This window comes from Trachinotus anak, unplaced genomic scaffold (assembly GCF_046630095.1).
Source record: "Trachinotus anak isolate AG129_WGS33_773 ecotype Australia unplaced genomic scaffold, CSIRO_AGI_Tana_v1 ptg000007l, whole genome shotgun sequence".
Lineage (NCBI taxonomy): Eukaryota > Metazoa > Chordata > Actinopteri > Carangiformes > Carangidae > Trachinotus > Trachinotus anak.
This window is the reverse complement of record NW_027273858.1, coordinates 24,205,464-24,227,674: the sequence shown is the minus strand read 5'-3', so window position 1 is coordinate 24,227,674 and position 22,211 is coordinate 24,205,464. Positions and strand designations below refer to the sequence as shown.

The 22,211-nt window shown below is 39.1% G+C and overlaps 1 protein-coding gene across 1 annotated transcript in view; it reads left to right on the top strand.

Annotated features, from left to right (window-relative positions):
- Positions 1-6,100: 6,100 nt before the first annotated feature.
- Positions 6,101-22,211, top strand: part of atp6v1ba (ATPase, H+ transporting, lysosomal, V1 subunit B, member a) — a 33,613-nt gene continuing 17,502 nt past the window's right edge. The window contains exons 1-4 of the mRNA XM_071481542.1: positions 6,101-6,312; positions 19,622-19,677; positions 19,891-19,989; positions 22,098-22,191. Of these exons, the coding sequence (XP_071337643.1) occupies positions 6,204-6,312; positions 19,622-19,677; positions 19,891-19,989; positions 22,098-22,191 (358 nt within the window). The 5' untranslated portion in view covers positions 6,101-6,203. The remainder of the gene's footprint in view (positions 6,313-19,621; positions 19,678-19,890; positions 19,990-22,097; positions 22,192-22,211) is intronic.

Sequence of the window (22,211 nt, the reverse complement as noted above, 5' to 3'; positions counted from 1 at the left end):
CTGCAAATAGAAGAATTTGACCTCAGAGCAACACATGCATTTGGTCAGAACAAAGAAGTTTAAGGCTGTTTGTAATATTTAGGCAATTTTGTGTTCTGGTCAGAGTTTAGTAATGCTTCTTATTGTGAAGTAATCACACCAGAAATGCAGGGACTGTCCAGTAACAGAAAAACTGAGGCTCTTTTGTGAACAGAGCCAAAGAAACCAATCCTCCCCACTGTGTCTTGAGAAACTCCCCAGAGGAAAAAAAGGTCACACTTATGCCTCCTACCCCCTCTCCAACCCCCACATCCACCCCCACCCATTCTCTCCCTTCACCCAAAAGTCCAATTAGAAGGAAGGTCTGGGAGGTTTTTTTAAGCAGGGGTTTTTGGGGGGAATGTGCATATGTCTGCAGGCACAGGGCTGTCATTGCTACAGACCACCAACAAATTTTCTCCCATCACATGGTCCCGTTCTAAAGCTCAAGTCTTACAAGGTGAAAGAGAGGCTACGTCCTGTTTTGTTTTTAGTATGTGGATCTCAGGATTAACATGGTAACAAGTCTAAAAAAGCAAATCCTTTTCTCCAACACGGATCTAGTAACATTAACTTCTACATCTACAGGATTCCCCTCCTGCCATCTCAGACCAGTGAAAAACCTGCACATCTTAGACACTCTGCTTCCTCACACAATAATTAATCCCATTAAGTAATCAAAGGAGTGAGGGGAGCGGATACCCCCTGAAAGCAAGGTTTCTACTTCAGTATTCTGCCAAACACTTTGCATAAAGCCAATGCATCTTGTAATGCAATTTTACTGACACTTAGTTTCCAAATGAAAATACCATGTTTTTTAATGTCACTTTCACACCAAGTTCACCAATGGTATAGGTGGGTACACAGAAGGAGGACAAAATCCTGGTACATAGTAAAATACACTTTATTATTATTTGCAATCAAGCTATTGAGTAAAAGCTATGGTCATTTAGTCATGTCTCTGTTGGATTTATTACTTTTTCTCGAACTCATCCGATAAATTTAAAGGTGCATAAGAAATAATTTCTTATCAGCAAAAGATCAAATGGCTATGTGTAATGTGAAAAAGTTGTGGTGATGAACGCTTCTGCAGCCTTCTTCAGCAGTCAGCTGTTTTGGTTCGGCCTTATAGCGCTCAGCAGCGAGCTGCAGCAAATCTAGCTGATGAACATATTGGAGAATTTAACAGCTTAAGAGCCAGATTTTTCTCAAGAGTAGCTAAGTAGCAAGACTAACAGTGAACAAGGAGAGTGAATATTGGACTTATCAGATAAGACTAATATTGCTTCTGCAAGTTGTGTAAAGAGGCAATTGTTTACTTCAGAAATTACAATGTATCAATGCTGCATTTATGGCATTTATGGCTGCCCCCATGTTGCCCAGAAAAAGAAAAAGAAATGAAATAATGTAACTTTAATGAAAAGTGTCAACACTGTCTGAAAATACTGGTATACCACAGAAGATCACTTTTACCTCTGTGTCCGGTTCTGAGAAAGGGATACATTTGGTCTTGCTTAGCAATAACAGTAGAAGCGAGGGGAAATGCTAACTTAGCCTTATCCGTAATAATAATAAGAAAAATAACTCAAAAAACTTGAATTGAATTAGAACAAATAAACATAATAAAACAATATAAGAAAGCACGAACAATGAAATTAAAACAAAGAGCAACCAGGAAACTGAACTTACCTGAAAATCTAATGAAAAGCTTTTAAAACAGATACGTTTTCATAGGTGATTTGAAAGATGTTACTGACGCTGCAAGTCTCAGTACTCAAGTGGGGAGTCCCAAAGCTGACAGGCCTTGGCAGCAAAAGCTGTCGTTTGCATATAAATTATAATGAATGTTGTATTTGCTAATAATGTGACCTGGTGGAAGCTATAGGGAACAAGAGAGGGCTGAGGGTGGAGCCCTGGGGAACACCACAGGTCAGAGGGGCTTGAGGAAACATTACCAACAACTGAAAAAGTTTGACAAGTATGATCTAGAACAGCCTAAGGCTGTATCCCCAGGGCAATCCATTTTTCAGATGGTCCAACCAAAATTGGGTGGTATATCAGGTTAAGGTCAAATAAAATTTGCAGTGAATAGTCACCTGCATTAGCTGTTAATAGGAGAGCTTCAGCTTCTTTGAATAAGGCTGTTTCAATGCTATAGGTACAAAATATATTATAATTCATAAAAGAAATCAGCTGTGACAAAAGAAACTCCGACAGCTCCAAAGCTGTCTTATTCAAGTGTATATCCTGTGTATTTAACATGCACAAAAATACACTGTGGTACCACCAATAATTGACTGCATCAAAGCTACTGGGCACTGTGGCAGCATCTTGGCTGCCACACTGTTGTAGCTTTTGGACATACAGAACATTCCACATATATTTTGTCAGCTTGTGAAACACAGGTTTAACCAATAATGATCATAACTGCTCCCATTCCAGAAGGATCCAGTTTTGTGCCAAGTTTGGAATAACCTGTCACTATACCCACGCAGACAGTTCGGGACTCATTAACTTAAGCAGGAACCCATCCAGTGGTACATAGGCTACATCCCAGGTTATTTCTCCTGCTCAAATCCAATACATTAAATTAAAAATATATATTTACCTATTTGTATACACTCCACACAGGCACAGGACCTGAATAGCTGAACTTCATTTTCAGTAGGTGTGCCAGTTCCAGGACTCTGGTATTGTGTGTGCTGGCTTGAAAGCATGATGTTTAGGCACAACTATATAGAATGAAACCATCATTAACGCTGTTAGTTACAAAAAGTCACTTTTTTCTTACAAAGAAAAAAACTTACTACATTATATTTTACTGATTTCTGGTCAAAACATAATGCTACATCTTTTGTAGATAAACCTAAACAAATTTCCCTTCTCATTCATGTAGCGTTAACAGCCACTTTAGACAATTATATAAATAATTCTATCAAGCAAGCTAACTGTGTTTAGCTTCATCAACTACTGGATTGTTTGACCTAAAACAGCACATTAGAACCCATTTTCCTACTCTAAAAAAAGTCTTTGAACTTCTCCCTTGAAGTGAAAAATGCTTTTCTTCTGGATGTCACAAAGACAGTTCCAAATTGTTATCAGATTTCTTTTAACAAGTCTGTGCAGTGCAACCATCCCCTCTGTTGAAATCTGCCTTAAAATGAAAGTGTAAGACATGTTTCAATCTATCCACTGAGTCTCAAACTGCCCCTGGCATTGGTCACAATATTATGCATAATTGTGGTGCATGAGACAATACTGCAGCAAAGAGCATGGCTTCATATATTACAGCTTGCTGTATTTGTTCCATAGTGCAAAAAACATACTAGCTGTTAGCTTGCACTTATGGCTGCATTGTTACAGGATCAATTGGATTTGTATTAACAAAGCATCCTTAAGTTACCTGCACTGGTCATACTAGACCAGGTGTAGCAGCAAAAGCTCTGGGTGTACACGATTCAGCAAGAATGTGTTTTATTGCTTGAATTCAACTTTTCATTCATCAGTGGAAAACTGAACTATTTATTATATCAAAGGTGACACTATGTCATTTTTGGTTCCTTTAAGCAAAACAGTCATGTTTAAATTATCCATGAAGGAAAAACATGAAATAAAGAAGACAAAGTCACATTTCCCTGCACTTCAAGCACAGTCTAATCCTGTTGCACTAATAGTCTTTAATGATACAGTACATAGTGTTTTCAACCCCCACAGACAATTTTCCATATGACATAAAAGTCGTAGGCATAGATGTAAAAATTGCTGTGCAGTAGATAGGCTACTCGCCAACCTTAAATAAATCAAAAAATAAAGCTGACTACATCTGCAAAAATACTCAGTTATTGGTACATTTTAGAGTTTATGTATCAGGCCTTTTAATAAAACTACTTGGTTTTGCTGAAAGGTCAGGCTTCTAACTTTAAATCATCAGAGTGGATAAACCAACAAACAAACACATTTGCTAATGTGTTGTCAGGGAGCATTGACAGAATGATTTATAAGGGACAAAATATGACTTTTGTGTTACACGTTTTTTTTACCCATTAATTGCACACTGACCAACAGAACAGTCCAACTAAATACTATTTCAGTCATAGTCAAGGAACTTAAATGTGCAAATGAAAAAAGCTTTAGCGTTATGCTTAATGTTTTTCCACGACACTTAGAGCAAATTAGAACAATGCTAAGTTGCTATTAGCATTTGATAATACCAGTAAAGACTCTACAAACAGGCAACACAATAATCCAATTAATAAATTGAGAAATTTCTGTCTGTCTGTCTGTCTGTCTGTCTGTCTGTCCAATTCCTCAGGTCAGGACTCAGCAGTCCACCTCCATCTAAAGGACAAGGGACACTCATGTGGACTGCAATGTCCACATTTTGGCCAAAGAGGAGTAAAAGAAGCCATCAACATCAAACTGGAATGACCATCAATAGATGGAGGAGGTGGTCTATGACACAACTTATCAGCCACTTACAATGCACTTACAAGTGAGGTCACTATGAGTCGTCACAATAACTCTCAAGGTGTTAATGACTCCACAAGTCCTTAAACAAAATCAAATTTGACTAGAAGTAAAATACATTTTTGTCAAAATTCAGACTAAAGCTAAATCAGCTTTTTCACTGAAACAGCTGCCTGTTTGTGCTGGAAACAAAAGCTGATGAGTGTGGTGAATCTGAACCAGAACTCCAATGTGGGGGCAAAACAATAATCTGTTGAGCTAAGGGGAACTTCTCTGATGACTGTCCCTACCAGCAACATTATTTATAATCATTTTCCTCATGGTTCATATAATAAAAATGTTGATTTGTGCAGCTACAATGTTTACCATCAGAGAACTGAAAGATTGTGGTTGTGGTTAAAAAGAAAGAGATCCCAATCTCAACACCATTCTGAACAAAGGACTTACTACACTAGCAACAACAGTGAAGGGTTATGTGTTACAGAATCTCCCAAAATGAATGTAGTTCCTGGTTACCATCAGCAAAGTTTTATACATCAGGACTCTGTGCGAGCCCTTTAACAACAACAGCAGCAGACATGCAAAAGGAAGGCATGGATATTATGATATCTATTTTGCCTAAATGGTTGGATCTGAGGAGTTTGAGGGAAGTCACATCCCTTTGAACTCATCATAAAAGACTCAGGGGAAAAAACAGTTTTTGCTAAAATGAGGGCACTGCTCCTGTAGGAAGAAGCCCTTCACTTGCATTAATTTGCTATTTTTTGCATGCAGCCTGAAACGTTTGGATGAGCTCTCTAGGGGCGGCCATCAGCCTCACCATGGCAGTGCTTACCACTTCAATCTGTAGTGCTTTTTTACCATCAGAGAGCTGTGCGTGTCTGTATGTGATGTGTGACTGCCGGTGTGCTGGTTGTGCAGGGGGCATGGTTCAAAATCATCTTCAAACACTCGCTTACAAGCTATTGTGCAGAACATGCTGCGTCAAATGAGAATGGATCAGAGCCTTAAAAATGAGAAAACAGGGTTTTTTGAGGGGAAAATGTGTGCAATCATTTCATTTTACCTGTCACTCAACAGTTCACTCACCAGGACACTATGTTGGTGAATGTGTGTGTGTGTGTGTGTGTGAGAGGGAGACACACAGAAAAAACACATATACATTAGATGGAGTAGAGGTATTTAGTTCTTCAAGCTACAAATCACCAAACATTTCAATAACATTTTGAATTTCTTATGAATGTTATTAACGCAAATTGTCAAATACTGGCTGGGGACTTTGTTTTAACTCAGCTGCAAAGAGACCAGGCCATCATATTTATTTTGTTCACTTCTCAATAGTCCCAGACTTGCTTTTCCTTCCAAAGGAAAAACACATTTGAACGCAGCAGGACTAGTTTCTGCATGTCATGGAACAACCCTGGCTTATAGCTTTTCGTGTGAGTAAGCTTATCATATATGAGTGCTTATACTTTTATTTGCTTTCATATTTACGATGCTTTGTCAACGTGTTATGATATAAAGTAATGCCAAACGCCCTTCTCAGCCCTGTTTCGTTTGTATCTGCGTGCCCCTCGCTCTGGGCCTTCCCCTCGCCATTAAACATCCGGTTCCTCAGTGTCATATGACCAGCGCTCTGCTGTCATCTGTGTTATTCTGTGCCAGTTAGCAAAGCATCTCGACCAACGGTAACTCAGGTTTTCTTTCTTTATCCGACGATGGCAACATTGGTGGCAAACAGGGCGATGGACGTCAACGGCTTGGCAGCTGCCGCGAGGACACACACTCAGGCTGTGACAAGAAATTACATCTCTCAGCCCAGGCTAAGTATGTAACGTTAGCAAGCTGCTGGGTGTAGCTGCAGTTGTAGCTAGTGGCTAACAAGGTTGTTGTGCTGCATTCAATAACATTGGAGCGGTGGGGAATTCGAGAATTTTGTCAGAATATGTAATTAATCTCATGTACAGGAAAAAACTATATCGCCTCAATGTTATTTGTGTCGCCCATCAGTTGGAAAATTACGTCTTAGGAACTTCAGCCAAGATACAGGGCAGTAACGCTTCGTATTAACATACACGGTCCAGGATCCGGGACTCCGTAGTTCGATGAGTTTGATTTCAATAGCGTCCTGAATATAGTCAATATTTTATTTTCAACATTTACATTCCAGTGCTGGGAGAGTGGTTTACAAAGTTATGTAAGGGCTGGGTTGAGTTAGAACAAGTAGATGAAGATAGTACATACCATTAAATCATGGGTTTTGATGGTCATATGTGGTTTTCCCATTAAACTTGAACGCAGCATGTGGGACAGTAAGCTGCTAGCTACCTAACAAGCCATGAAGCTACAAATGAAATGGGAGTTAGTGTTGTAATGCAGTCATACAACTGACACCACCGTTTGTTTTACATGTTGTATTTTTCAAAACTACACACAAGCATATTATTCGCGTCAAACAGCAAACCAGCTAAACTAGCATGCTAACTAGCTGTAGCTAATAGTAGCTAGTCCGACGTAGAGTCGTTGTTGACCATTTTAACTAAAGTTAAATTGAACTGTATTCAGTATTTTTTTTTACCGAGATTATTATAATTATGAGTCGTATATTAATTTCATATCGGGACAAATACGCTATTGCCACTGCTGTCATGACTGCGTACAAGCTGAAGTCCGACACGTAAATGTCCACAGCGGACTGGATTGGATAGCTCAGCTGACAGTTAGCTGAATCTGGTGGTAGCCCCACGAATGAATGAGACATCTTGCAAATGTTGTTTTTTAATATGCTGAGTTGAGATCGAAACGTCTAACGTTAATGCTACTGCCTCTGAAGCGTAGTGTTACTGTGTGTGTGTGTGTGTGTGTGTGTGTGTACTGTAATAAATGGCCAGTTTCGACATTTTACTAGCATCAGCATGATGAAGAACAGACTGGTGACAGATGGATGATCTCTCATGTGACTCGGTCACATGAGCGGTGCAGCCATGAGACAATGAGAGCCTGCGGTTTCTGGGCTGATGGAAAGAAAGATGCAGCTTTTTGTCATTTTTAGCTACAATTGTTGGACAAAGCCTAGTACAGCTTACTGATAACATACTATAGAAAATATAAAACCACACCGTTTACTGACATTGACCCATAATTGTTTGCCAGATAGAATGTGTTGTTTAGTGCAGTAGTAGATATTACGTTGTAAAATGGCATGTTACTTCATAAGGTTATCTGTGCCGACAAGAACAGAATTATTAGAAAATCAATAACATTTTTACGCCATAAAAGTTATATACTGTATAATGAGTATACAGTGTTCAGTGTTCATGTGTCTGAACTTTAATGGTTTAGCTAAATAATATATTTTTTTTTTTACACAAGATCTTGTGTGTTAAATAGTTTGGCTGCTGTGTTATAGTTTCAAGTAGTGGAAATCAAAATTTAAATATTTTTACAACAATAACAGTAATGCAGTGCTGTTAACGTTTGGGTTCCAATAGTTTTTCAGGCATTATATTTATTATAGAATAGGAACTGAAGCAATGGGCGATGATAAATTCGGCAGATTAATGATTATTTTGATTGTAAGTAAATCTATTGATTGTTATCTTGATTAATTGTTTAGTCAATAAAATGCCAGATAAACTGTGGAAATGGCCATCACAATTTCATAAAGGCCAAGAAGATGTCTTTAAATGTCTTGTTCTGTCAGACCAACAGTCCAAACCTAAAAGATATGTAATTTACCATAAGAAAGTTAACAAATATTCATATTTGAGAAGCCAGAAACCAATGTGTTTTTAGATGTTTTTTTTTCCTGAGATAAACTAATAATTGTTTGCATGTCAGAATTGTTGCTAATCAATTTTCTGTGCGTCAACTTATCTATTCATCATTATTTTTCATAGTGCATGAGGTAAATGAGCCAAATTTTGTTCCTGCGAAATTAAATTGGTTAAACGCTGTGAAAAATATTGTTGGCCACATGAATGATTTTTGTGGCTACTGTTGGTGTGAATGCAGCCTTAAACAGACTGTTAATTGGCTCTTCATGTGAAACCAGAAGTCTTTATTTTTAGTATTTGCTGGCTCTATTTTGAGTATCATCTATTTTTAATAAATGATTTGATGAATTTTAACTGAAAGTTGTAAAGTACTCAGAGTTAACCTAAAATTGAATGGGTTGATTGAATTGAATGTCAATATAGGATAGAGACGGTACGCTAAGTGTCTTATCTGAACTGATAATCATCATTGTATATCGTCATCCCTTTAAAATACTACTGGAATTTGCTAAAACTTGACACGTCTGTTTTGATTAGTTCATTGCATGCTGTGGGTTTTGATGATTTCAGAGTTTTAGATAAGTGTCCTGCTTTGACATTGGTTAAACAGTATTCTGTAAATAAAAGGTGCAAGTAATTGTTCCATTGTTTTCCCACTCAAATAAAACAAAGGCCTGATTTATCTAGCCTAATCTATTTCAGTGACCACAGTGATTAGTTGTGTTCATGTGGTGGCCGTATTCTTAATGTTTTGGCTGTGCTGATTACATGGTTTGAATCAACACAGGGAAATTCTGGTGTAGTTTGGCACTTTGCTCCCCCTGAGCCTGATGTTGAGCCTTGCAGTGACTTTGATTATGTTGTTGAGCTGTGTTGAAGCCATGAAGCCAAGGAGGGGATGGCTTTTCCTTTGTGCAAGTGTCAGAGAGGCAAGCATGGACTAAAAGCCTTTTAGCAAACTGGAAGGGAATGACTTAATGGAGCTTTGGCCATCTGAGAGCTAAGCAGAGAGGATGCAACATGTGTTAAAACCTTTATCCTAAAAACATCTAACCATCCTATTTCTGAAATTTTCTATTTTTCTTGTAGCAGAATGGTTTGCCTTTTTCTCTCATCAAACACATTACCAAACATCAGCAGTCCATTCTGATGATGAGGTAGCAATTCAGAGCCAAATGACAATCCCAAGTTACTGTGAGGAAACTTTTATGTGCTCCTCTAATACCGCATGTACTGCATTTACAATATGTGCTTCAAGGCCCTGCCACGGGGTTAGAGATGTTGTTGCTTTAATGTCTCTGCTTTTATATAGGACAGACATTCAGAGACCCAAGTCTGCAGGTGGAGTTTTATTGGTTCAAGTAAAACACAAGTTAGATTTACACAGAACTACATAATGATAATGATAATAAGAAGAAATTGTTATAATTGTTATTATAATTTTTTTGAAAATAAACACGAATAGCTAATGCGCCACCATAGGTGGAATTACAGTCATACATTATTATCAGTATTACGGTAAAGCTATTACTTTTATTCATTAGCCTATTAATCATTAAACATGGTCACATTGCAGGGTTGTTGCTGTCTGTTTGAAAAACTGTGGTTTCTTGCTTCAAGAGACTCCTCACTGCTCGACACCTTCAAGACTCACTATAATGTCCTCAGTGGTTAGTGTCCAGATCATGGCCAATAGGATGAAAGAGTGGGAATGGGAGGAATCTTAGCTGGTAGAATGGAAAGCATCCATTGAAAATTCAGTATATTATACATTACCCCAGCAGTAATTCTATCAATACAATAAAAGAGTGGTATCATATTCACCACTTTGCTGTTCTCAGTTTCTCTTTTTAACAGAAATGGAAGCTTCTCCCACTAATTATTTTCAGTTTATTTAACTCTCTGCTGGAAGATACTAAATGTAAGACAGAGAATTAGACAGAGTTGTTAATTAGTGTTTCGTTAATGTAAGAGATTCAGAGCAGCAGAGTAGTGAATATAGTATGACTGTTGTTGATACGTACATACCATTTCATACTGAATTTCTCAAGACAAGGCAGTTCTGAGTTTGCATTGATTGTGGAGCAGGTGGATTTAGCTGTAAAGCCTAATTTAGGTAAAGGCTTGGTTCTCTTTCTGCTACAATTTGAAAATTTAAGGTACAATATGATTTTCCATTGACTTAGAATTATGCAGAAACTTGCAGCATGATTCAGACTTTGAGCTGTGTTGGAATTGTCTGGCAATTAACTATAGCACCTTTTTAAATTTGGGTGATTCACAACAGTCAAAAAAAAGAATAGCCAAAGTTAATGCAGCAGAGGCTGATATCCCAAATTTTAGTAAAAATGTTACATCCTGCTCTTTGTATAATGCAGCTCGATAGCTTCATTTATTAGACTCTTTCACCAAACCCTAACTTTACACAACTAATTTGGAACTAAACCATTCTATTATAATTTTGTGGTTTCTCAAAGCCCAAACCAAAATAACCCTGATGACAATACTGTGATGTAAAATGTATTTGATAAATTGGCATTGAAAAAAGTATTGTTAAGAGAATTGTTAAGACTTGGAAAAAAGAATTGTTGAAAATGGAAAAAAATATATTGTTGAGAATTGAAAAGTATTGTTAAGAATTGGAATGGTTAGGGTGCATACCAAGTGGGCAGGTAGGTTCCCGGGTTCAACTCCCGGTCAAAAAAAAAATTAAAAATGAATAAATTAATAAATAAATAACAGAATTGGAATAAAGGTATTATTAAGAATTGAAGCCAAAGTGAAGGTATCGGTATCAGCACCAATATCAAAAAGGTGTGGCCTCTGAAGACGAAGGATTTCCTGTGTATCCTTGGCCGCTGTTCTATTTGTGGAGTCTGCCTATTTCTGTCTTTAAAAAGTGATTCATCAGTGGTGCGCAATGAATCTTGGGATAAGTTGGGCCACTAAGGATCCACCTGTTGAATCCTTCATTGCCCAGGAAACGAAGGGGGCATTTCTTTAACACATTTGAAAGAGCCTTCAAAATGGGACAGCCTTGTCACGCCATTGTGATGACATTGGTCTTCAAACGCAGCCTTTGACGGGTGTGGCCCCTGAATCGAGACACAGTTGATGTCATGATTTGATTTATTAGAGACAGAATGTCTTTTCTATCAAACTCAGTATTATTTGTGATAGCATATCTCAGAATGACGATCTGCACATGACAAATAACCTCAGAATCTGCCATGTTGGTGTTAGGTTGAAGCAAACATCTGTCAGTGTGGAGTGTAGGAAATCACAGAGACTTTGTTCATTATAGCCAGATGCCAGGCGTCAAACAGTCTATAAGATCACGATAATGAGATGGTTTTTCACTACCTTATTGACTTGACAAAGCTCTAAGAGAGGCAGCTATTGAAAAGCCACTCCGAGACAGAGCAGGAAAATAAACAAATAAAGACATTTCTCATCAGACCAAGTCTTTTCTTTTAAGAGGCCTTTGTCTCTCTCATGTCAAATGTGACAAAAGCTATTAGCCCAAGAAATGGCTTGTCTTTGTTTTAGTAGTGCATTCTGTCATTTAGTGCTATGAAAAGACATGGAGCAAGGCACTATACTTCTTTGTACAGATTTAATTAATTGTAATAATATAGTCACGGTAAACAAATGTCTCATCTGTCACTATGAAAGTAATTTCTATAAAATCAATGTTATTTTTGTAACAGTTCTATAATCCACATTCTAATTAGGCTTAAGCAGCTACTTTGTCAGTAGAAAAAAAGACTCTGCCGTGGGCGTTTGCCATTCTTTTCATGAAAGAACATTAAAATGTGGGCTAAGGATTTGACACCATTTCTCTCTGTTGCATGAACAGAAACTCATCTTTGTGAGTTTCTCACTTCTTCTCTTTTGCTGACCGCTCATTGTTAATTTCCTGACACACTTTGTCTTAAGACTTGTTGGGTCATTTAGAGAAGTAAGTGTATTTTCAAATACAGGAAATTCCCTGTTCCACTGCTTAACTTCCTCCAAACGTTGGACTGTAACAGCAGCGTGACACTGTATCAGTGGTCTAAAATCTTACACTATTACCCAAAAACTGTTGTTCTTGGTTGTAGTTTGAATATTGTATCCACTGAATCAGAAACAGAGGAAAGTTCTGCTGCACTTTAACATTGCTAATGATATAATCTGATATCTGAAAATATAGTATGCACTTTTACTATGATCTTTTTCTGGCATGCTCTGTTCAATCTTATCTCAAAAACATATGTAACTCATCATTTCCATGGTCAGAAGACTTCTGAGTATTGTGCTATAGTTTTAAAGAGCTATGTTATAGTGCAGTTAATTGATTGTGACCATATCTGTCCTCTGGAAACACGGCTTCTAGGAAATAGAAAGCAGTGGGGTCTTTTCTTAAACATGTCATCACAATGTTGATGGTCAGGATCAAGCTGAAGAATTCAGTATGAACAGTTTTATGTTTCATCTCACCAACATCATTTTCAGTTGACACTGAAGCTGTGGTTGTTGTTTCTGGGAATTCTTGACGTTTTTCATGATGGTTGATTGAACTAACAACAACATGTAGAGCCGTGTCTATCTCATCTCTGCTTGTTGCCATTTTTGTGGCCATTTTACAGTTGCTGTTTTTCATGGATGTCGCTATTTTTCTGACGAGGTTACCCACATGATTACTGTTGACAAATTAAGAGACATATGTAATGTTATGCAGAGGGGATTAGCACAGTGCTAAAAATTAATTTGCTAGGCTGCCAGGAATAAATGAACGTTGCAGACACACAGGGAAGTAAGATAATCTCATTTATGAGTGTTTGGTTTGTCTTTTAACCCTACAGGTACACAGGTACCTGTAGGGTAAAAGCCTGTCTCATTTTGTGGGGCTGTCAAAACCAGGAGGAGGACTCTAGTCCTGAGATTGTGTGTGTTTAAAAAAAACAAACACAAAAAACACAGATGTTTTGTACTGACTTTCATTTGGGGTCGACGTCTGTCCATCGGTGGTTGCGGAGGGATTGTTAACACTTGCTGGAAAGTTCTGCTCCATGTGTAGGGGAGGGGCTAAGACGCAAACACAGTAATGATTTTTGTCTCTGCATCCAGTCAAGTATTAATGATCATTCCTACATTTCCCAGAATACCTTGTGATAAACCCTTGTTGATGCTGACATAGCCTGTTGGTTTGAGACATGCTGATGGAGTCAGGTGATGGACGAGTATTTTCCTCTGTACAAGCAGTGACATTGATAAATGGAGACATTTTTTTCCTTCAGTCTCTGTAATGACCTATTTGGTTTCAGAATTGAGTATTAAATTAGAGCCCAGGAGAGGATGCTCTCAAAATTCACTGTCAGCTTGACCCTGTTCAATAAACTGAACTAACAAATACAAATGGAGGAGGACACTAACGAGCAAGGCTATGCTGTTTGGATAATCATGACCCTGCAGCATCTGAAAAGCAGAGTGTGGAAGTGTTTTGGGTTGTTCTCTGTAGTTGACAAAATTACGATAACAACAAAGATAAAGCTGTTTGATGACTTTTACGTTGTACAAACTCTGTGAAGGCATCTTTCCTTGGCTTATGTGAGGAGAAACAATACAAATCTCTCAACATCGATATGGCATATGAGTGTTGTATTATGGTAAACCAATCCTATCCTTTAATGACTGAGCTTCTACATGTCCATATCATCACAGCTTTTCTGTCATCACAGCCTTTCAATCTAAGGCTACATCCACATTACTACGTTTTGGTTTTGAAACACATCTCTTGTGCTACATTTTCACCTCCTGTCCACACTACTCCAGAGATATGGAGCCCAGAAAAGAGTTTTGGAAAAGCTGCTGACCGCGTTGTAGTTTGAAAATGCCAGGGTTGCGTTGTAGTGGTTGTAGTCTGGGCGGGCAGAAACTGAGACCTTTGGAAATGATGATGTAGTCAGGTTGCTCCCTGATTGGGTTTTGTCAGCCTCAGCTACCACTAGTTAAAGCAGCATGACAAGTGTTTACTGACCTTGTTGTCTCTGCAACCAGCTGTTTTACAGTGAAGTTCTGCATGTTAACAAGTGCCATTGTTTTCCTTGTTTGTAGTATTTTCTGCAACTAATCAGCTGAGTACAACTGAGAGTAGACGATCTGTTTCCAGATTGCTTGCCACTGAAGGTGTGGAGAAGAGGGTAAATACACAATCCCATCGGTGTAGTGTAGTTACACGTTTGTTTGTGGACCTGTGGTAGACTGTATTATATTTTGGGCAGCTACCTTCAGCCTGACAGCGACAACAAAGGCTGTAGAATGAGTCTGAGGATCGTAAGTAATTTAATCATGTTGGTTTATGGACTGTTGCATGCTTTTGGCTGTGTGTATGTGGGGAGGTGAGGTGGGGGTGAGGACTGCTTGTAGGCTTGAGGCAATTAGCATTCCCATGTCCAGTGGGGCTGTGGGAATCCCTTGAAGTAGAGGCTAAGGCGTGATTGTGAGCCTGCACATCACAGCAGCCACTGCTTTGTAGCGTTCATTTATTGTGAGAATGATGATGCACCCTCATCTCCATCCCAGCTCCAGCCCCCCCCCCCCCCCCCCCCCACCCCACCCCTCGAGTCCCCCCCTCTTTCAGCTGGGAAATTGAATTGTGTTGGAATGCTCTGTGCCTCTTTTCTCTGGCACTTGAATAGGCTCTTTAGTATTTCACACCAAGGTGTCCTTCAGGGTGCGAGGTCAGGCTACCAAAACAGCTTCTAGTGGCGGATTAGGACCAATTAACATCTTTGTACACAAAGAGCTCTGGCAGCTGAACAGGCTGCAGGGTGACCCACACTGCCGTTGCATGCCAAGCCAGGGAACTGCTGCACTTGAACTGAAGTAGCAAAAGAGGGGTGGAGAAAGTTTTCCAAACCTAATGGGAAATGTTGCTACTTCACACCTCATGAACATATAGGCCATTGAGCAATTGTATCTTGTGAAATGAGAGAGCAAACCATTTTTTGTTATCATCACAGGTCTATGTAAGTGTCCTGTTTTTTTTGTTTTTTTTTTTCAGTCATGTAATGATGGGCTACTATAGAGAGCCAGTGTTAGGCCTTTAATCCTGCTGGAAGTACTCATTCAGAAATTATACACACTTAAGTCTTAGTGCCACCAAATGTAAATTTGCTTTAAGGAATCAAACATATACAGCAGTTGATATATCTCCCAATTCTTCAGGTTGGCCAAATGTAGATATTAGGGCAGAATTAAATTGTGTACTATATGGTGGAAAGTATGTAGTATGTAGTTTTTGACAATAGGGTTCTTGTGTCATCAGTTTGTCAGTGGTTGTTGACCAGTAAAACAACCACACTGACTGTAAAGTGCATAGAAACATTTAGATATCAAGGCAAATTCATAAATGATAAGTGTCAGGTTTCACTTTCACCTGAATTCAGACAGCAAGTGCTGCATCATATAGCTGCCCTTTCACACTTCTGATCAGCATTTTCAAAGACTAATCCTGTAGATACTGTGTGACAGCTGCAGCCACGAGAGACAGTATACTCTCTCAGTAAATCTGTAACTAAAAAGGTAAACAAGGCAAATTATTACATCACAAAATACTGATTGATCATTAGTTTATTAAACTGATCCTTTTTGTTTGTATGTCTCTGATGTGACTTTGCTGTGGTCAAATGTAACTTGATGGTCAGAGTCACTTAAAATGTCTTACAATAACATTTACCTCCTCCTGTCACTGTTGGCAAAGTCTGGCAAAAAATCCACGGACTTATGGATTTCTGAGAGGTTCCTGTATGATTATGTCGCCCCATTTTCCCTGCAGCACTATTTTCACTGCTCAGGAAATAGCCATATGTATCTCTTTAGAGATCTGTGGGCAATTTTTAGGCTAAGTGTAGTTATTAAGTCCTTTTATAAACATGGCCACCATAGACAATCTGCCATTGGTGAGGGGGAATGAAAAACTGCAGTGTTGTGAAAATTTTATGGAATTTTGATAAGTATTTTTTGTTGTTGTGTTTTTTGTAAATAGCCTGTTGAGGTATGAGGAGCAGTCTGAGGTTGAAGTAAAACAATGTCAGTCATGAAAAGAGTCCTTAATAATTCTTGGAGCAGTTTTTTTGGCCATGCTCTGATCCTCACAGCAGAATTGACAGATGACCGACTGTAGTTGACTTGTATGTTGTCCTGTTGTAGAATAAGTACACAGTGTGAATTTATTATACCTGCATTTGTATGTAGTATAGTGACTTTTATATTTCTGGCTACATGGTTAAGACTGATCTGCATTTTATACCATCCCCTCACATTCTCCCATCACACTGTTGTTATTACTTCAACACAGAGGAGCAGGTTGTTCACATGGAATCTGTGTTGTTGTATATGATACTGCAGCTGCAGACAAAAGTTAGAATGGATCTAGATATCATTTTCTCATCTTATATATCTTGCTCTCTCAACAGTCTCTGCCCCAGCGTCTCACCACCGCCTCCCACTACGCACACACGCACACACGCACACTGGCTAATAGGGGCGAAATGCAGGTGTGTGTGGGAAATGGCTGCAATATTGTAGTGCATTGACAGGTTATTTTGTTGGCCTCTGCCTAATTAGTGGCATAGTGGATGCACCCCGCTAAGCTTTAGTGCTTTATGTTCGTACCAGTCTGTTCTAATTTCCCCGCGCCTTTGATATCAGCCCTGAGATTGACAGTTCACAGATAAAGAGGAACACCAGACCATGATAGAAAACCCAGTGCAAACAATGCTGCCACCTCGAGCTCCCCACCCTCTCCCATGTCTTTGCATTTCCAAAAAAAAAAAAAACTACGTCTGCAGATGTGCAGATGTAGTTTTTTTTTCTTTTTTGGGGGGGGGCAGGGGGCAGGGGCAGGGGCAGGGGCAGTGCATTCCCTGCAAGCTCAAGCAAAGCATATTGCTTCATTCAAAGAAAAGAGCAGGTTGGGTCCAGACATATGATCTGTTTATTTAGGACTTATTTTACTCAGGTTTATTTGCAGCATTTTCTAACTGCTTCCCAAATTAAACAGAAGCTGTCAGTGATTGTTATACTTTGGTCTTGAAACATTTGCATGAAATGTTGATTGTAAAATTGTGTGTGTTGCAAATATGACATGTAGTTTTACCTCTGTCTAGTTAAGTGATCCCAAAATATTTCAAATATATTAGATATAACAATAAATGACATATTTCCTGCTTTGTAAATCAAAGCAGTCACCTTTGACTCACTGAAACACCCTCCATGCTGTGCATCTTGTGCCGCACTCAAGCCGACATTGCCCATACTGGGATCCAGTCCCTTTCTCTTTCTGTTTAGTTGTGTGTTTGAAAGTAGTTTGCAATTGATATGTTTCTCCTGTATGAATCTGTTGCTGACAGTTACTGCCACTTCATCGCAATGTCACAACAACAACCTGCATACATTACGTATGCAGGTTGTTGATTGGTCTGGGATGACATCCTCTGTTGGAGCTTCAGATTTTTGCATTTTTAAGTACATAAAATTGACATAAGAATCAGAATTTGAATCATGGATTTTTTTTCTGAAGAAGAGAGACACATTCTTTTTTTTTCCTTTTTTTTTTTTATATAAATGATAGTGAGATTTGGTATTGCTTTACCTCATGCAATTACTCTTTTTTTTTATATTGTAATCTCCCCTCTTGAAAATAGAGGAGGAGCAACCAACCCTGCCTCCTCTGATGTCTTCAGACCCCTTCAATTTTTCCAGTTGCAACAAAAGGCTGCAACATAAATAAATAAATAAAAAAACACTGCAAAAATGATTTAAGAATTCTTTGAAAATTTTGAAAAAATGTAAAACTGACACAAGTATTCAGACCCTTTCCTTTGATACTTGAAATCGAGGTCAGGCGCCTCTCATTTCTCCTAATCATCTTTGAGATGTTGCTGCCCTTTTACTGGACAGCCAAGTGTTATGTCTGCCTTCCTCCAGACAGTAGCAGGACTTGTCCACTCAGATGTAGTGTTATGCTGCAACTTGACTATACAGGAGAAATTCTGTAGAAAATTAATAATAACAGGTACATGTAGCTTTATAGTCTTCTCTGGTATTAATGTAATGTTAATTTGCAATGAAGTATAGAAAGAGTCTGAGTTTTATCAGGGCCTCAGGATCGTCCATATCCGTGAACCCAGAGTAAGTGGTAGTTGCTCTAATAGGCAGCACAACGCAGGTGGGAAATGACCGTCCTCTCACCCAGACGCTCTCCCCCTCAAGAAAGGACTCAGTCTGTACTGTCTGAAATAAAAGATGAATATCAGTTAAGTCCGATTACAGCAATGTACACCCTTTCTAACTCCCCAGAGGTTTATCACGGTGACAGTAAAATTACTAACTTAGAAGGGCCTCCTGCCACCAGCCCAACACACAGGCATTCAGGTGAGTGCTGAAATCAGGATGGCTTGTTATCATATGGGTTCATCCACAACATCACTGCTTTACTCCAACTCCTCAGTCAGTGGTTCCTGTTGTCCCAGTCATGGCAGAAAAAAGCACTCTTTTGGCATGTTGTCGCAGTTACACCACCAGCTGCCATCTGTTGGGTCCAGAGTCCAGCCGCAGTGTCCCCTCCCCTGGCCCTGTCCTTTCTCTCTGCTCGCCTCAACATACACCATTCATAATAGCTAACTGTCAGAATTATGACTAATCTTTACATCACTCATATCTGATGGGTATTTGTAGTACCTGAATGGAAATGCTTTGTCATTCACTTTAACACTATCAAACACACTCACATTAAGTAACTTTAACAAAAACCAGTGTGGCTGTATATTTCATTAATGATAAAAAAGAAGTGAGTTACTGTGTCATCTTATTAGTGATGACAGAAATACACAGCAGCTGCAGTTCAGGGAAATGGCATTGTGCAAAGATGTGTAGTTTTCATTGAGCTCTGGTATGTTCTTTCAGTACATCTTGCTGCAGTTATTATTGTTTGATATGGGGGAAGGCCACAGGCTCTTTCCACTAACCTTCATCAGTGATGACCCTTCATTTAGTAGTCTGTTATTGTGAGGCTCAGAGCGAACCATGCGCCACTGTTGTCCTCATCATTTGTGAGTGAATTTCATGCATTTTTTCCTGACATTTGCCTGCCTTTGACATTTGGGCCTGGAAGTGCATGAAAGCTGTTTACATCTCACTGTGAAAGGTCAGCTTGTGATTATTAAGTGTATTGGTGATGAGGTCTACTTGAGCCCATTGGAGGCTTTCAGCTTCATAAGGAAATGGGAATATCGTCAGCACTGCCTTATTTTACTGTCCTGTGGCCTCTTGAAATAAAGAATTGAATGAACTATGTAATTCTCCTATTTCAGCTTACTCCACTGTGTCGGGCGTTAATGGACCCCTGGTCATCCTGGATAATGTGAAGGTGAGGTTGCTAATAAGTTATGTTTTAATCAAACTGTATATCCATCAATGAGTTCTCATATTACTACTCATTCTTATTAATTTATATTCATTTATTGTGAAGATTCAGTTAGAGAATTTATTAATGAGGTTGGGATTGGCAACACCATTCAAACTAAAAATGTGTCTTCAGAAGTTAGCTGTAGTGAAACTGTGTTCTGTCTCTTAAAACTAGTTCCCCAGATACGCAGAGATTGTTCACCTGACCCTGCCGGATGGCACCAAGAGGAGTGGGCAGGTCCTGGAGGTGATTGGAAGCAAGGCAGTCGTACAGGTAAGAAACGGTTTGTAATGTCTGACTGACCAGCGCCTGTTGCACCTCTTGTTTAAGGTTCCTCCTGCTTTAAATACTCGCTATGGCACCTAATGTGTATTAGTCTACAGCTGAAAATGGTCCCATATAAATACACTTTACTCTTGTTGGAGTAACATTTGCTAAAAACCGCAGTGTCCAGCTTTAAAGGATTTAGAGGGATTTTAAGGGACAAAGATTCTTGTTTCAGCATAGAATGAGCCTCTCATCTCTTCCCTTTCACGTTTTCACGTTAGTTGAAGGCTACCATAGGCTCTCCGACACGATTTCAAAGGGAGGGGTGCGGGGAGGGGTATTCAGTTAGTTGCAATCTGCAACCTCACCACTAGATGGCACTGAATCCTCTACAGTGGTTCTTTAAAAAGAAAATAAACGATATACAGTCATTAAAATGTTAAATGGTTCAGAACAGTAGCATCTTAGAATAATTGCATTCTTTTTCAATTGAAATGCATTTTTTCTTATGACTCATTAAAAACAGGTCAACTACAGATGGACTACACTGAAAACACGGCCCCCAAGAACAACCTCAGTGCAATAAAACCACCAAAAAAAACAAAAAACAAAAACAAAGAACATCACAACTGTGATTTCCAGTTGAGGCTAGTTGCATGAACAAGGTTATCAAATATCCTGTGGACCCCACAGCTTTCTCAGTTTTGGACTGGGTTGTGTCGAATGCAACATGGCTCCACATGGTAAAGAACAACCTGAGTGGGTAAGAAAAAGGTTGTGAGAGGGAACAAGAGCATCAGCGGGCTATTGATCATGAGCTGAAACACAGCTGCAGCAGTGGATAGGGCATGAAGGGAGAGTCATACTACTAATATCAGTAGGTTAGAGTGACACACAAAATGACCTTAAGCACAGTTCATTATTTATGCAACCTTGTATTGAAAAACAGATGGGTAAGGGCTTCTGACTTGGCACAGGAATTATCTGTGGAAACTGGTGTTTCAGTCTCTGATCAGAAAGTGTGAAGGACACTGCATGAAGTCGACCTCTACAGATGGCGGCAAAGAAATAAACCAGTGCTCACAAAACACAAAAATGCAAGATTACACTTTGCCAAAGCAGATGAAAAGAAGCCTAATGAATGTTGGCAGCTCGTTCTTTGGTCAGATGAAACCAAATAATTTAGTTTAGATCAGATGAGGTCCAGCGTGTTTGGTGTGGACCTGGCCAGGAGCACCACAGCTGCTGCATTTCCATTGTGATTTCGCACAAAATAGAAGCAATTTTGATGTATTTATTTTATTTTTAGAAAAATCAAACACAAATACAGATGCTCTGTGTTTCCATTCAGTGATGTTATGTGAATAAAGCCAGGTTTTCTCCTCTTGTGATATCATTCCAACTAAACGTGGTGATTGATCTGCTGAGTGTCGGGATGATTAGATCCACTGCAACAGCCGTTGTAGTTTTTAATCATAATATTTAATCATAAATAATGAAGGCAACAAGGGCACCTGGTGCACTTAATGATGGAAAGACAAACCCCTTATATCTAGCAGCTGCCATGCATCAGCGATTTTTAGGAGATAATAGTCTGCAGTGTTTTTGGATGTCTTGTTACTACTCGAGTCATGTCAGGTGACATACAGCGCTGACCCTGACATAGAGGTGGAGTGAACTGATATGAGACTGCATGAGAGCAGAAGGTGGAAGGGAGATGACATTTATAGATGGCACTTTGATTGCAAGTTTCTATACCCAGACTTTCTTTGGTCTGTGACTAAATACCTGAAAGATTACGCCAGTCCCATAATCCCCACCTGCACTGTGTCTAGTGCTAATAAGGAAATCTTAACATGCCAACATGCTATACCAACATGGTAAAGATGATGAGCATTGTACCTGTTAAATATTAACATGCTAGTATTATCATTGTAAACATGTTAGCACGCTTATGTTAGCATCTTGCAGAAGTGCAGTTTGAGTGTCTGTTGACTCTTGCTCTCGTTTTGAGTTCATGCTCAAAGAAATGTGGACTACACCTGTAACCATGGTGGACCAACTGTCTGGAGATTTTTTAAAAATCCTATTTGCTTGTGTCTGTTTTTGTACAGGTGTTCGAGGGAACATCAGGCATTGATGCCAAGAAGACAGCCTGCGAGTTCACCGGCGATATCCTGCGTACCCCGGTGTCGGAGGACATGTTGGGTATGATCAGCAGACTTCAC